The 14,952-nt window shown below is 48.6% G+C and overlaps 1 protein-coding gene across 4 annotated transcripts in view; it reads left to right on the top strand.

Annotated features, from left to right (window-relative positions):
- Positions 1 to 3,715: 3,715 nt before the first annotated feature.
- The window catches only part of STK24 (serine/threonine kinase 24), a 113,013-nt gene continuing 101,776 nt past the window's right edge, over positions 3,716 to 14,952 (top strand). For 2 of the 4 annotated variants that reach the window (XM_023621753.2, XM_023621752.2), the window contains exon 1: positions 3,716 to 4,661. In XM_023621753.2, coding sequence (XP_023477521.1) covers positions 4,620 to 4,661 — 42 coding nt within the window. In that variant the 5' untranslated portion in view covers positions 3,716 to 4,619. Of the gene's footprint in view, positions 4,662 to 5,171; positions 5,434 to 14,952 lie in introns of those variants that run through there. The other 2 variants (XM_014732158.3, XM_070239945.1) reach the window with 2 other exon arrangements.

Raw genomic sequence — 14,952 nt, 5'->3', positions numbered from 1 at the left:
GTGATTTCTTCTAATTAGAAATATTTTACCAAGCAAACACCTGCTTCTGTTCCCCGCTTCTGCTCGCAGTTGTCCAGTGACTGGAGATTAACGCTCTGGTTTCTACACGAGATAGAGTTGAGGGACTACACCCAAGGAAACGTGAAGCAACGCCTATTAGCAGAAATGTAAAATGTGAAGTGTGTAGAAAGGTCCGCAGGCCTTGGGAGACGAGAGAGGAAGCTCTCGCTCACTGAGCAGAGCCTGGAGGAACCGGCTAAAGGAGCTGACCAGAAACCCACATACAGTGAAACGGGCATGTTATGGGCTGAATCACGTACCCCCCCCCCCCCATTCATATGTTGAAGTCTTAACCCCCAGGACCTCAGAATGTGACTGTATTTGGAGATAAGGTCTTTAAAGAGGTAATTAAGTTAAAATGAAGTCATTAGGGTGGGCCCTAATCTGACAGGTGTCCTTATAAAATGAGGAGGTTAAGACACACACACACAGCCCCCCACAGAGGAAAGACCATGTGAGGATACTGGAAGAAAATGGCCGTCTACAAGCCAAGGAGATGCTTCAAAAGAAACCAACCCTGCTACACCTTGATCTCAGACTTCTAGCCTCCAGAATTGTGAGGAAATAAATTTCTGTTGTTTAAGCCCACAGCCTGTGGCGCTTTGTTACGGCAGCCCTAACAACCATAACTGACATAGAGCGACAGGTCTGTGAGAGCTTGCCCTCTGAGCTTCACACCCACAGAACGAAACTTCATTTGCACCCTTCCTCAATGGAGCTGCATCTTTTCCTGGGGCTTTAGCATATATTTCCTTGCCATCATGTCATCCAACTATGACGAGGCATGCTTCTTTATACTGATTTTAATAATCTGTCTTCCTCTTTTGTGTCTTCACCTGCTGAACATGTGTAGAAATTTGTCAAGCCTTCTGTTAGTTACTTACCAAGCTCCTCATATTTCTCCCTTTAAAGTTCACCATGTAAGTCCCTTTCTTTAATCTGAAAATTTAAATTGCTAATGTGCTACTTGTCTGGCTGTTCTTTACAAAGTGGCATTTGGGGGTGTTTATCTTTTCAACTCAGAAGGAGAAGTGAAGGCACTGATTGTTGAATTCTTGTTTCCGGCTGCGCTCTTTGAGCTCTGCCGAGACTACAGGGCTGGCTGCCGGGTCGTCAGCACACAAGGGCTCTATATTTGGAGGGGCTCTATGTGGGCGTATGGAAATGTCCTTTGTGGTCCTGAGTATATGTCAGAGCACAATTCATTGCCCTATTCATGTCCTTAAGTCAACACAAAAGACAAAGAAGGCCAGGGGATGAAAATAATTCCATGGGTTAGCACGTATCTCCATGGAGACCCGAAAATGCATAATCTCTATGGAGACCCTCAAAGTCTCTCCTGAAATTACAGCAGTATATGATCTGTCGTAATTGTAAATTGAGGGTGGAGGGAAAGTGACAAGAGGAAGAGGATGACAGGATAATCTTCTTTCCTTAGTGGAGATTACAGCTATTGTGACTCTAAATTTAATCAATTGTGGTATTGTAAAATTCTGAAGTTTGGATTCTGGGAGACCATGTCCTAGGATGGGATAAGAGGCACTTGAGGATCCAGTGTTTACATGCCCAATGCTAACCCAGATGTCTGACATGTAGTTGTCATTCAAAAAATGTGTTAACGTATGAATGAATGCAGTGAGCAACTGGGCAGGATCTCGTCCTGGGCTCAGGCCCTGTCAAACATCTCTGCTCTGCTAAAACAAAGGGAGAGGGCCACTGTCTGGGGGATGCTGGGGGATGTCTGCATGTGACTGAGCAGCACCAGTAACTCCTATCTTGCTTCTTTCTTCTCTTTGAAAGACAGTACTGCTCATTTGCATAAATATGGTCGAAAGAGGAAATGAGGTTGAGTGGTGGTGAGGAGATACACAGGGTATAGGGAGACAGACCAGCTAATGAATGCAAGTCACTGTGTGCAGATAAGTCATATCTCATTGTCACCTACATGTTCTTAGCCTCACTAGCCTCTGGATACAAAACAGGATTCTGATTACTTTTTAGACCCAGGTTATTATGGTCCATTGTCCCCCGTGGCATATTTGTTGGAAATTAGCCCACTGCAAAGTGGGCCCCAGTGTTCTTTGAGAATTTCCTATGGTAATGCCTCCGATCAGTGCCCAACCATTTCTGTCTACTCGTCCTGTTTCTTCCTCCTTAGCTTGCTGCCATGTTACTGTCCTGACTGTTGACCCTAAGGGGAGATGTCTTAGCATGATGCTCTCTACTGGTTGACTACCCACTGAAAAAAATCACCTTTAATTCCAAGGATAGCCACTGTTAAATCTTGGCGTACATACTTCTAGGTTTTTCTCTGTTTATGCATATACACATAAAATTATATAAATGTAAATTATATATACATTTAAATATAACTTCATATATATGAAGTAGCTTGAGATCAGACTATAATTTTGTACCCTGCAGTTTCTTTCTTAAAAATACATAATGAAAATATCCTCCCATGTTGAAAATATTGGAATACATAATTTTTAATAACTACCCACTGTATGAATATACTATCATTTACTTAACAATCTCTGTAGACTTGTAATGTTTCCAGTTTTCCCACAATTATAACTATCACTGTGCTGCATCTTCTTGTATACTTTCTTAAGCACTTCTTGGTTGTTTCCTTAGGATATGTTGCTGTAAGTAGAACTCCTGGGTTGAAGAGTATTAACATTTTTAAGATTCACATTCTTGCTTGTTTTGCTGTTCATCTCTTCATGTATCCATTTTTTAGGTACACAAAATTTATACTAAGATGGCAAGCTCCTAGGTATTAGGGTTTGTGCTTTTCTTAACTTTGTATTGGCCACATTCTCTTCATAGTACTTGGAGGTGGAGGGCCTTCATATTGCAGTGAAGACAGTGTACCAGTGACGACCATGAAGGGATCTGAACTATCCTGAAGGACCCCGAGGGAAGCAAGCCTATTTCCAAAGGGAAAGAGGGACTCAGTTTAAGCACCCCACTCTGATCCAGAGCACCAGAGGGAACTGAAGTTGTAAGAACACAGTGCCACCTCAAAGAATAAATACTCCTTATAAGCCCCAGGGAAGGACTTTGAGAGTTCCCTCCAAAAGTCTATGAACTCTTGGGGGCTCACTTTAGTAGGTCCGACCTAGCACAGCGAGGGTGCAACAATGGCATTCACCGGCACGAATGAGGAGCCAGGGGCCCAACAAACCGAGATGCAGCAGATCACTTCGGTGGCTGCCACTCTGTCATTGTAAATAAAATACTTTCTGGAGGCAGTATTGACTCGTTCCTTCTGTCTTTCCCCCGCAGTTGAAGAGGTGGCTAAAAGGTGAAGGCCGAAGCTGGTGCTTTTGCTGGCAGCCGAAGGAGAGGGGGAGGGCCGGGGTAAGTCTAGACATGTTTCCTTCGATTGTCTTCCCTTCCTCCTGGCCCCTCCCCCACCTTTCCCTTGCCCGGGGGGACGCGCCCGCCCTGGTGCGGGGCTCGGACGGTCGGGCTCTGCGCCCTCCCTTAGCTGGCTTCACAGCGCCTAGCATTCCAAGCGGGGCTGTGTTCACGCAGCAGAAGCGCGGGGAATTACCAGCCCCCGGCCTCCCCGCGGTCGGGTTCCTCCTTGGGTTGGTAGGAAACTTCACCCAGACGCCCAACAAGCTCCGCCCCGGTAGTTTTGAACCGGCCACCGGCCAAGGCCTCGCGGGCCACTCTCCCTCTCCTCGGTCCCCGTGCCCCAGACTCTGCCCTCGAGGAGGTCGTCCGGAGCCGGTGTGCTCGGGGGCAGATGGAGAGCAGTGGACTGGCTCGGAGGGCAGGGGGAAGAGGGTAGAGTGAGAGTTGGGGCGCACCGCCCCCGCCCTGCCCCGGCACCCCGGGCGCCCGACCGGCCCCGGGGCTGCGGGTGGGCGCGCGGCCGCCCCCCGGCTCCAAGCCGGTTCCTTCGGTGCCCCGCCGGGAGGCCGCCCCCTCCCCGCCCCGCCGGCCCGTCCTCCTCCCCGCGCCGCTCCGCCCCGCCGGCTGGGGGCGGGGGGGTGGCCGCGGGAGACGCTCCTACCCCCGGCCGCCCCGGCAGGCGGCGGCGCAGGCGGCTGCGGCCTAGGGCGCCGGGCGGCCGCGCGCCTCCTCCCCCTCCGGAAGCGCGGGGCGGGGTCCCCGGCCGGGCCGCGGGGGCGGGCGCGGGGGCCGGGCCGGGGCGGGGCGCGCGGGGCGCTCGGCACTCGCGGGCTCGGCGGCCGGTGCGCGCCCACTCCAGCTCCAGGCGACCGGCGCGCGCGGGCCCAGGCCGCCCGGCTCCAGCCGAGCAGCAGCGGCGGCAGATCGCGGCGAGGCCCCGCGCCCCTCAAGCCTCTCCCCGGCGCCGTGCATGGAGACGTGGCCCGCTGTCCGCCGCTGAGCTCGCCGCCCGGCCCGGGACCGCAGGGGCTGGGGTGGCCTCGGGCTCCGGCCGGTCCCGCCGCAGCCCGACTGGGCTTGGCCGGCCGCCCCCGCCGCCCGAGGGCTGCGCGCGGCCCGCGGACCTCGTCGCCCGCGCGGATCGCCGCGGCCCGGCCGTCCCGTCCCAGGAAGTGGCCGTCCTGCCCGCCATGGCTCACTCCCCGGTGCAGTCGGGCCTGCCGGGCATGCAGGTAGGCAGGATCCGGGCCGCCGAGGGACGGAGGGAGGCAGGGATGCGCGGGCCGGGGCGGAAGCGGGAACTTGGCGGTGTAAACACGGCCCCCCCACGCTGCCCCTTCCGGGGTCGCGCCGGCCGCCCGTGCGGCGGCCCGGGGCGGGGTGTGCGGGGACCTGGGGCCGCGGCCTGGAGGCGGCCCTCGCCGGCCGGCGGCGCAGCGGTCGCAGGGGGATGCGGGGCGCCGCCGCCTCGTCCTCCCGGCTTTCTCCTCTCCCCACGCCTCCCGAGCGCCGGCCCCGGCCCCGGGGAGAAGGGATGCGGAGAAATGCCCTTGGAGGCCCGGCTCGGGCTCTGGGCCCGGCGGGCTGCGGGCGGCCGAGGCCCCTGACCCCCCGGCGGGCGGGCGGGAAGTCGAGAGGTGGAGGGGAGCCCCGGGCGCGCCCCGACTCGTCCCGGGCCGGCTCAGCCGGTGGCGAAGGCAGGGCGGGGTGCGGGGAGGTGTAACCGCCAGCCCCCTTCCAGCGCGTTCGTTCCGCGCCCTTCCTTCTGGCGCAGGCAGAGAAAGTGCGAGCCTGGAAACCTTCTGGAAGGAGGGATCCCTCGGACGACGTGCACTGGGGTGCCCTACCGAGGCCGACCCGCCTGATCCCGGACCCTGGGCTTTGCTTTTCAGACTGGATTGGATCCAGATGAGTTCTTCCCAGTCTCCCTCTCCGTTGATACTTGGTGGCATCCTGGCCTACCAGTGACTTTTGGAGGGGGGTGAGGTCGAATTTCAGATGGAGGTGAACGCATTAAAGTTTTTCGCCATTGGGGACTGTGTTTTAGCCCTTTGAAAAATAAAACCACCATCCTGGCAGATTTGTAGTGTTTGTAAGCGCCTACGTGGTGGCAAAATGATCAGGATGTCTTTAAAGTTTTGCTCTTTCAGTTTAGCTAAGCGAGTGAACCTAAGAAAACAACCACGATTTTCCAAGTGGATTATTTATTTTACAGACATTTACGGGTTCGTTTTTTCTTCTTCCCTCGCTCTTGAGGGCTGAGAACTACACTCAGACCTGGCCTCTTAGGAGCTGGGGATCTGCGCCACCTCTTCTGAGGCAGGTCTTTTTAAGCCATGAAAAGAAAAGTGGATTTCACTGTTCAGGTTTGAAATCTGGAAAAATAGGAACATAAAGGTACCAGAATTTTGGTCCAAGTTTCTTCTTCTTTTTTTTTTTTTAAGGAGTAGCAGTTACAATTAATATCTTGAGTGTGCTTGAAGAAAACTGTCATTGAATCTCATTTAAAGAGCCTTTAAACTCAACACGTATTTAAAACCTGAGCTTCTGCTGACAACTAAGTAAAAGTCAGATGTGGTTTCTTGGTATTTCCTAAAGTTCTTGCTTTGGTTTGGTTTGAATTTAGAGGCAGGAAGGCAAGGTGAGCTGCGTGAAGAATTATTTCTGACCAGTAGAGCAAGGACTTCTTTGAAATGATAACAAAAATGCATTTAGTTAATATTTTCTTTACACTGACCTTTATATTGTATTAATCAGGTTGTAATCCAGCAGCAAGGCCTCACTTAGAGTTTAGCATGGAGGTATTTGGCCTTTGTGTAAAGCGAATCAGTTTGAAAAGGTACTTAACTGCCCTGCTGGCTGATGCCCTGAGGTCAGTATCAGATGCTCACCAGGTGGTGTCTGGTCTCAACATTTTTTTGTCCTCACTTTCTTTTTTCTTCAAGAGTGTGAGCCAAAATTTTTAAATCCTGGGAAAAGAAGGTAAAATTCCTTTACTGACTTTGCCTCCTGAATATACTGTATTTCCTAAGTAGCGTTATAAGGGAACTGTTTTTGTTTTCTCCGTGTAAAAGCTGATACATTTTTATTTGGTTGAGAGACCACATTTTCAGCTGTGATAGTTTGAAAGGTGCGAAGGTGGCTTCTGACAGCCATCCTGCATTTAAGAACATCTTCAAACTGTGTGATAACTGTTTTTAGTGTGCCATTTGGGGAAGAACATTCCTTTCCTCTCCCTTCCCCCTAAAAGAGAAAAACAACAAGCACATTTATTTTCTACTTGGAATTAGCAGCTGCCACTGCCCGGGGAGGCTTTCCTCGGAGTTGTTGAGGATTAAATGAAAGGCACCTGCCTCGGACTGACTGTTCTCTAGGATAAAACAGGAGGAGGGAAGTACCAACCCTTCCGGGCCCTGTCCTGAGATGTCTCCTCCCTGCTTTTTTTCCCCTCTCGTCTACTGACCAGGGCTTATAAGGAGCTGGCTTAAAATATTTCAGAAAGGCAGAAAGAGTGAATTCAGGCAGCCTAGGCAAAGATGCTTAAAAATCCCCCCAAAACCTGAATGAGAACATTTTAGTATAAACACCATTCTTTACTGTCTTGCAAATCATTTTTAGGCCTCTTGATTCTCACGGCTACCGCTTGAGGCATAAGTATTATTTATGCCATTTTGTAGATGTGGAAACCAACAGAGACTAATTGAACTGACCAAGGGGAGATAGTGTGTAATGTGGCAAATTTGTGATTGGAAAGCAGGTCGTTCCTCCCATCAAGACTGAACTCCTACTCGCCATGCTGAATGATGGCTTTATTATTACTTTTGCGAAAATTAAAGGTTATTTCATTCCAGCTTGGGTTTGCTGAAGAAATTAGAACTATCAGATAGATGTTTTATTCAATCAGCCACTCTTATTGAAGGCTCATGGTCTGGGTGAGGGAGGGATGACTGTAAATCTGAATGAGTTATCATTTTTAGTGAATGTTTAATGAAGGTTGCCACGGGCAGTCCCTTTTTTTTTTTTTTTTTTACCTCCCACACCCCAGTTTCATATTAGAAAAAAATAGAAATCACGAACTGAATGTCATAGCTACGAAAAGACATAAATCAGGTTGATTTGTGGGTTTCACTACTCTTTGTCCTTCATTGAACATTTGTTGTTTCACTCAATTTTTTCTTTTTTTTTAAAAGATTTTATTTTCCCTTTTTTTTCCCCAAAGCCTCCCGGTACATACTTGTATATTTTTTTAGTTGTGGGTCCTTCTCAGTTGTGGCACATGGGACGCCACCTCAGCATGGCTTGATGAGTGGTGCCACATCCACCCCCAGGATCCGAACCAGCGAAACCCTGGGCCGCGAAGCAGAGCGCTGGAACTTACCCAACTCGACCGTGGGGTCGGCCCGTTTCACTCAATTTAATTCAGATTAAAAGAAAAGCTTCCCTTGGAGGTGGGAGCATTATCAGCTTTTAGTTTGCGTAAGTTGTAATTTAAAAAGGACTAGGTTTTGGTTTATAAGTTTCTCTTACAGAGTTTTATCAGTTACTTTCAAACTCTTCTGGACCTTGACCCACGTGAGAAATATATTTTACATCAAGTCCTGAAACAGAAGTTTCAGAAGATTGTTCTGATCCTTACTTCTTGTGATGTACTGATGTGGGACGTATTTTATTTAGAAAAACCCCCAAAAAACAAAAAACCTGAGCCGATTGCAACACTAAATTGATTTCACAGCTGGCTGGTTTGACCCAAGTTTGAAAAATGCTGGATTAGATGTCACATGTATAGTGGGGCCAAAATTAATTTAGCATGTTTTGAGAATGTTGTAAATTTAAGGTACTCTAATATTTGAAAGAAGAGACAGTTTATAGGAATAGCTGGAAAACTTACAGTTGCATTTGTTAACATCATCCTGCCCACCCTTTCCCCTTTTGGGTCTCTAGCTGCTTGGCGAAACAGACCTTTGCCAAGAATGCCCCTTTGTGTTGGGAGAGCGAGAAAGACGTTCCCTGGCCAGTTTGGACACGCTGGGAACTTTTCTGGAGTGCTCTTGCTTACCCTGGGGAAACCTGTGTGCTCTGGAAATCTGGGGAATGAAGGAAAACAGAAGGACAGCTGCATTTAATTGTGGCTGAAGTGCTCTTGTATTTTTTTTTTCTTGTGAGTGTCGTGTTTCCATAATTTTTTCCTGCTTCCATGGAAGACCCTCCCCGTGTTCAGCCTGTTAGCATCTGCCTCCTGGGAAGGTGGCCATGGTATAGTGTGTGGACATTCCTGGTGTTTGTGGGACTTAGGTTCTCAAAGCACCTTGAGGAAAATGCTGAACTATAGAGTGTGGCCTGGTGACCTAGAAGGTTGGACAGGGCACGGAGCCCGCGTTCGTGCCACACATTTATTTCTCTGTGGTGCCAGGAGCAGTGGGAGGCACAGGTGAGCACCTCCTTTGGCCTGTCTGCAGAAAGTCAGCAGCCTAGCGAGGGCCGATTCAGGTAAGAAGGTTCAAATGCTGAGGTGCAGAGAGAGCAGAGGTATGGTAGTGGGCGGAAGGCACGAGGCAAGTTCAAGTGGGCTAGCCTGGATCCCAGAGCCGGAGGGCAGCAGAGGCCCAGGGAAGGGGCCCACAGTCCTGGCTGGCAGTGCTGCGTGGCGGAGTGGTGAGTGTCGTGTGCTTTGGGAACTCTGCTTTTCTTCATTGCAGGTGGTAAGATAAGATGAAGGATTGCATTCTGGGGAGTGCTGGGGGCCTGCTGGGAAGTGGTGGTAGCACTGTAGGTGAGAGGAAGCGCAGGATAGAAGGTGGGTGCTGAGAAGACAGTGTTGGAGGTTCCGGTGTCAGCAGGATAGCCCAGGTGGATGTTTTAGCAAGGGTGACTCAAACTTTGGGAATCTGAACTCTGGAGGAACACTTTATAGTCTTTTATTACTCTCTCCCATCCCCCTGATTTCAAGCCTTTTTGCTGTTCTGTGCCAAAGAGAAATAAGGAAAATAAAGGCCTGCTTTTCTGTTACTGTTAGTTGCTGAGTTTTTTTTTTTTTAATACTTATTTCAATACTTCATATTCCCTCTTTTCCTCTGTTGCTAAAACTTAACAATGTTAAGAATTTGTTTTGCTTAAAAGTGTGTTTTTTGGGGAGAGGGCTGTCGCAATTTTTTGAAACTAAAATTAAAACTCGAATTTAGAGGAGTCCAGGGCGTTTTGGTTCTAATCCCAGCTCTGGGAACATTCTTGATAGTATTTCACATAGGACCAAGTGAGCTTCAAGTAGAAGTTGGTCAGATTAGATTTTTCTAGGCTGCTAACATAGCACAATGTCCCTACAGAGAGTAGTTTGGGGCAAGTGGCAGCCGTCGTCATTGCTTTCTTGTTCCTTGATGTAATTTTGTGCTCATCTTGGAGCTACTGTTCTACTGGGCAGAGCTGAGCTTACTTATTTGATGCTGGTTGACATTGCTTTTCAGTTCAACTGTATTTTTCTAGGACCTTGGTACAAGACGTAGTGTGAGGAGTTACTGAAGAAATAAGGAAAACTGTGAAGTCGCGCTGAAGCCAGAGTCAGGCAGTTTGAAGATCTCATGAGAAACATGCCACTTCGCTTTCTCTTTGAGTGATTTCTCCCGGTGATTCAGAGCTGCTAGCTTGGAAACTCCATACCTGCAGGAAATGGACCACACCCAACTGACCCTTCTGTGGCTTTTTTTAGGCTTCAGCGCAGCATTGTTATCATTAATGGAATCTTGTGGCAGGAGTAAGTGCGGGAAATAGAAGTTGCAGTCTGTTATCCCTCTGTTGCTGCTTAGAGTCAGACACTCGTGTCTGTTGGACCAGTCATTTCCCATAATTTATGTTTTTGCAGTGCAATACATTTAAAATTCTTAGTGCCGAATGCTTTGGGAAAAACCCATGGCTATTTACAACACGTGGCTCCTGGGGATGAATATGGACTTTCCTAATCCTAAATGGCTCCCTGGTTTCCCAGGTTTAGATGAAGGGAAGTAAAAGGAGACTGTCTTTGCTTGCTACAAAGTATAAAACAGCCCAAACTGTGGATTACAAAGGCACTTGATGTGCACACCCCTGGGAGCAGCGTTTTTGATTTGAGAGACCTTCCGTTATGTTTTCAGGAGGGCTCCCGGTCAGCAAAAGAAACCTCATCTGTTCAGTGCCCTACTGGTACCTGAATAAACTGTGGGGACATTTTGAGTTTTATATTAATGCTTACCAGATATGTAGCTGGTGTTTATCTTTTATTTTAGGTCTCTTCCTGTTTTTAAAAAGACTTTTAGGCCCTGAGATTTGAAAGGACTGTATAGATCCAAATCCTTTGTTTTATTTTTAATTATTTAGGATTTTTGTTTAGTGTTTATTAAAAAAGTTAAACATATGTTTCAAGGAGTCAGATGGCCTTTGTAAGGTCTGTTTGGAAAGGTAGCTGAGTCACCTCTGGCCTCCATTTCCTCCTCCCCAAAGGCAGCCCCTTAGATCTCTTAGCTGATTGTTGTTCTTCTCTTGTTTATAGAGAACATTTAAAAATTGCTGCTACTTTTTTCTAGTTCGACGCGATATCTATAGACTTTGGACTCTGAAGATGAGGATTTAGTTCTCTTCTCCTTGCCTGCTTCACTCACATGTACCTCCCCTCTCTCTCCCAGTATGGTTGCAGTGTAACTTTGGTTAGATCAGCGTGAACATTAATATGCCTGTGCACCTGTATTCCCAGCCCAGCTGTTAGTTAACCCAGATTACTTTTCAGATCTTTTGTTTAAGATGTTTTTTGGTAATGTGCTTAGTCAGTTCAGGCTGTTATGACAGAATACCCTAGGCTGGGTGTCTTAAACAGCAAACATCTATTTCTCACAGTTGTAGAGGCTGGGAAGTCCAAGATCAAGGAGCCAGCAGATTCGGTGTCTGGTGAGGAACCTGGTTCATTGATGGGTGTCTTCTCGATGTGTCTTCATGTGGCGGAAGGGGCAGGGGAGCTCTCTGGGATCTCATTTATGAGAACATTAATCCCAATCCTCAGGGCTCCATTCTGATGACCTGATCACCTCCCAAAGGCCCACCTCCTAATACCATCCCATTGGGGGTTGGGTCTCGCCATAGAGTTTTGGAGGGACGCAAACGTTTAGTCTTACAGCGTTACTTATAACTTAACCCCAGACTTGCACCACTTGTTGAACCTTCTTTTGGAAGGTTCAGGTAGAGCAGACAGGTTATCCATTTCACTTTCCCAGAGTCTCCCCGTTGGCCTTCCCACCTGCTCCCTCTGGACAGGTGGTCTTCCGCACTTGGTACACGACTGGTGTCTTCTGTCTTTCTTCGCCCTTGTCTGAGGGACTCCTAGGTTTCCACCGTTGTGTTAGTGCAATGTACCTCGCAGTGCCTTCCTGTGAATACAGGGTACATGGGAGATAGGGTTGTTGAGGCCTTGGATATCTGAAAATTTCTTTATTTTTACTTTTCCTCTTGATTGATGTTTTGGCACGATATATAGTCATAGGGTGGAAATGATTTTTCTCCAGAATTTTGAAGGCCTTTCTCCATTGTGTTTGAGCTTCCAGTGTTGCAGTGCCCCACCAATACCAGATTCTGTGGACACCAGCTGTTTTGTTCTTCCTGAACTTAATCAGATCTGAGTTTTTTCTTTGTGATCTGAAGTTTCATAATGATGTGTGTTGGTGTGAGTCTGTTTTTATTTTTTGTGTCAGGTACTTTGTGGCCCCCCCAATCAAGCAACCCAAGTTTTTTTGTTGAATTATTTCTTTGATTCCCCTCCCCCCTCCATTTTCTATGTTTTCATTCTTAAACTCTGTCATTTCGATATTGGACCTTCTGGACTGGTCCTCAAATGTTCTTATGTTTTTACACCTGTTTTCCATCTCTGTCTTTTTTACTTAGCTTCCTGGGAGATTGTCTCAACTTGATTTTCCAGCTCTTCCAATGAATATTTTATTTCTGCTCTTGTTTTCGAAATCCTGAGTTCTTTTTGGTTCTCTGAATGTTCCTTAATTGTTTCAGTTGAAATATTGGCTATCTCCATGAAAATGTTAATTGCAGTTACATTGTTTTTTTTCCTCAATAGATTCTCTTCCTCCAAGGCTCCTTCTTCTCCCCTGTTGGTTTTGGTCTCCATTTTTTATGGTGGAGGCCACCCACAAATGCCCACGCATATTTAGGAGTGGAGGACTACCAAGCTGGTTGGAATCTGAGCTCTTGAGTAGATCTTTTTAAGCACAGTGATGTCAGGGGCTCCCACTGGACAGTAGAATTGAGGAATGGCTTGTGTCAGTTTTTTAGCTTTTTGTACGTTTTGCCTTCCTGGAGAAGCCTTTGCTTGAGCCTTCCAACTTGTTCTGGTCTGAACTGCTCGTTGTCCACACTGGGTGCACTCTGGGTGCCCTCTTCCCTCCTCCAGCCTGAAGCCTCATGCCCCCCTGAGTGTTGGATGGAGGGAAAGGGCTGAATGTGGGGGCAGTGTGTTGTGTAGCTTCATTCCTGCTCCAGAAACCCTCAATTTTCCTTTCCGGAGAATATGCTTTCAGTTTCCTTGATTGGGGAGGCATGGGGCAGTTGCTTGCCTCTGGGGAGTGGGGAAGGCAATCTGAGTATCTGACCACTTCTTTGGCTGACTTTCAGCCGCTCCTCCTTATGGCAGGTGCTCCCCTTCCGGAGGGGCCTGGTGCTGCCGATTCCTGAGTTTTGGAGATCCAGCGCCGTGGATGGAGTCGGTGCTCTGCTTTGTGCACCTGTAGCGTAGCATTTGTCTTCTCCCCCATCTTTCTTACTAGCACCTACTTTCCAGCTTCTGGAATTTCATTGCTTTTGGTCTTCTCTCCCCTCCTGGTACGTGGAGGGTTAGCCTTTTAAGAAAACCCCCTTTATTATGGTTTTAGTGGGATTTCAGGATTGACCAGAGCAGATGCTTATGCTCAGTGTGCTTTCTACCTGGAAGTCGCTCTCTTCAATTTGTAGATGAGTGAACAGAATTTGAATTCCAAGGTCAGGCCTGCCCAGTGCCCAGGTGGGGAAGGACTTCTGAGCCACTGTTCTCTTCATCATGGACTTTCGCCTGCTGTTTTCTCTCTGCGAGTAAATGACAATATAAATATATGCTTGCTTTTCCACATCTCCGTCAGTGACCTCCACCTCCCTGGCTTGAACTAAGAACCTGCTTTTCTTCATTCTGTCTCTCGTTTTCTGGCCTCAAGATCCCCTGGGCACAGAACCGTTTCAGGGAGCCCCGTGGTATCTCTTTGGAGAAACATTTGCTGAAGTTGACTGGTGTTTCAGGGGCCCAGCCCATGGTCCAGAATTCACTTCCTGCGAGGGCGGGGTCAGCCTCACTGCAGGCTGCGTGTCAGTGCGGGGCTGGGGCACAGATGCGCAGCAGATGCTGAGCGGCCGCCTGGGCGGGCTTGCTGCGGGTTAGAGGGTCGTGCGCTGCGGCCTCGGGAGTGAAGAGTGGACGTCTCTGCACCCCACTTACGGGCCCAGGCCGGCACTGCTCCCTAAATCCTCAGACAAGTGGACAGATGACTCCAAGGGTGCATTTCCTACTCAGGAACAAAGTCCTTTTTTGGGTAGAAATTGACCGTGATAAACTGTGGAGGGAAAATGAAAAGTAGTCGAGAATTTGGGGCTGGGTGTTGGTCAGCAGCTATTTTAGGCACAGTTTCCTAGGATAACTTTGAAGTCATGTTCCTTGTTAAGTTGCTACCTGACCTCCTGATGAACTGAGAACCTGCTGAAGAAAGGTATTGCTGGAACATTCCTTCAGTATGTTTGATGCACTTTCCTTGTACCAAACATTTCTTGAGAGGTAATTTAAAAAGAAAAAGATATGTTAAGTACAAAGAATTACTCACTTCCTCCGCTGTTCCCACTGGTAGGCGGGTCTTCTTTTCCCTTCTGCTTCCTGTGTTCCTTGAGTGGGTAAGTGGGACAGGTGAACGGTGCCTTTGGCCTTGCTGTGTTGATGTCAGTCCAGAAGATAAAAGCTTAGTGGAAGCCTTGTGGGAAGGGGCCTGAGTTTTACTGAGCTCCTCCCTGAGGCCAGGCCTTGTGGGAGGCTGCTTATGACCCGGGGTAGTCCCCAAGGCCAGGCTCCAGGTGAGAAGACTGAGGCCCCTCAGTTAGAAAACAGCCCCACTGGGAGTGGAGCCCTGACTTTGCGTGCCAGCATTGGTGCTGTTTACCTTCTTACACCAGAACGCCTGCACTGAGCATCTCGGATCCTGCCCCCTCTTGCCCCCCGTGTGGCCCCTGTTACCCTAGGGGTCAGCTTGTGCATCCAGCTTCCTGAAACCAGTCCAGTTCAGGGGTAGTAATTCATGGTATTTTGGACACTTTTATTTCCATTATTTTTTTTTTTTTTAACTTTTAAGGAAGACTTTGTTCATGTTCCAGTGTTATTTTTCATAGGCTTTCTAGTGTTGAGGATTGTGGCTGTGGGGGAGGGGACTGGGGTTTGAAGGGGTTTTCCCTGTGTCTCTCTTCTCTCTCCTAAGCCCTTGGGCCCCTCTTAGG

The sequence above is a fragment of the Equus caballus genome, chromosome 17 (assembly GCF_041296265.1).
Source record: "Equus caballus isolate H_3958 breed thoroughbred chromosome 17, TB-T2T, whole genome shotgun sequence".
NCBI lineage: Eukaryota > Metazoa > Chordata > Mammalia > Perissodactyla > Equidae > Equus > Equus caballus.
This window is presented reverse-complemented; position numbering and strand designations above follow the sequence as displayed.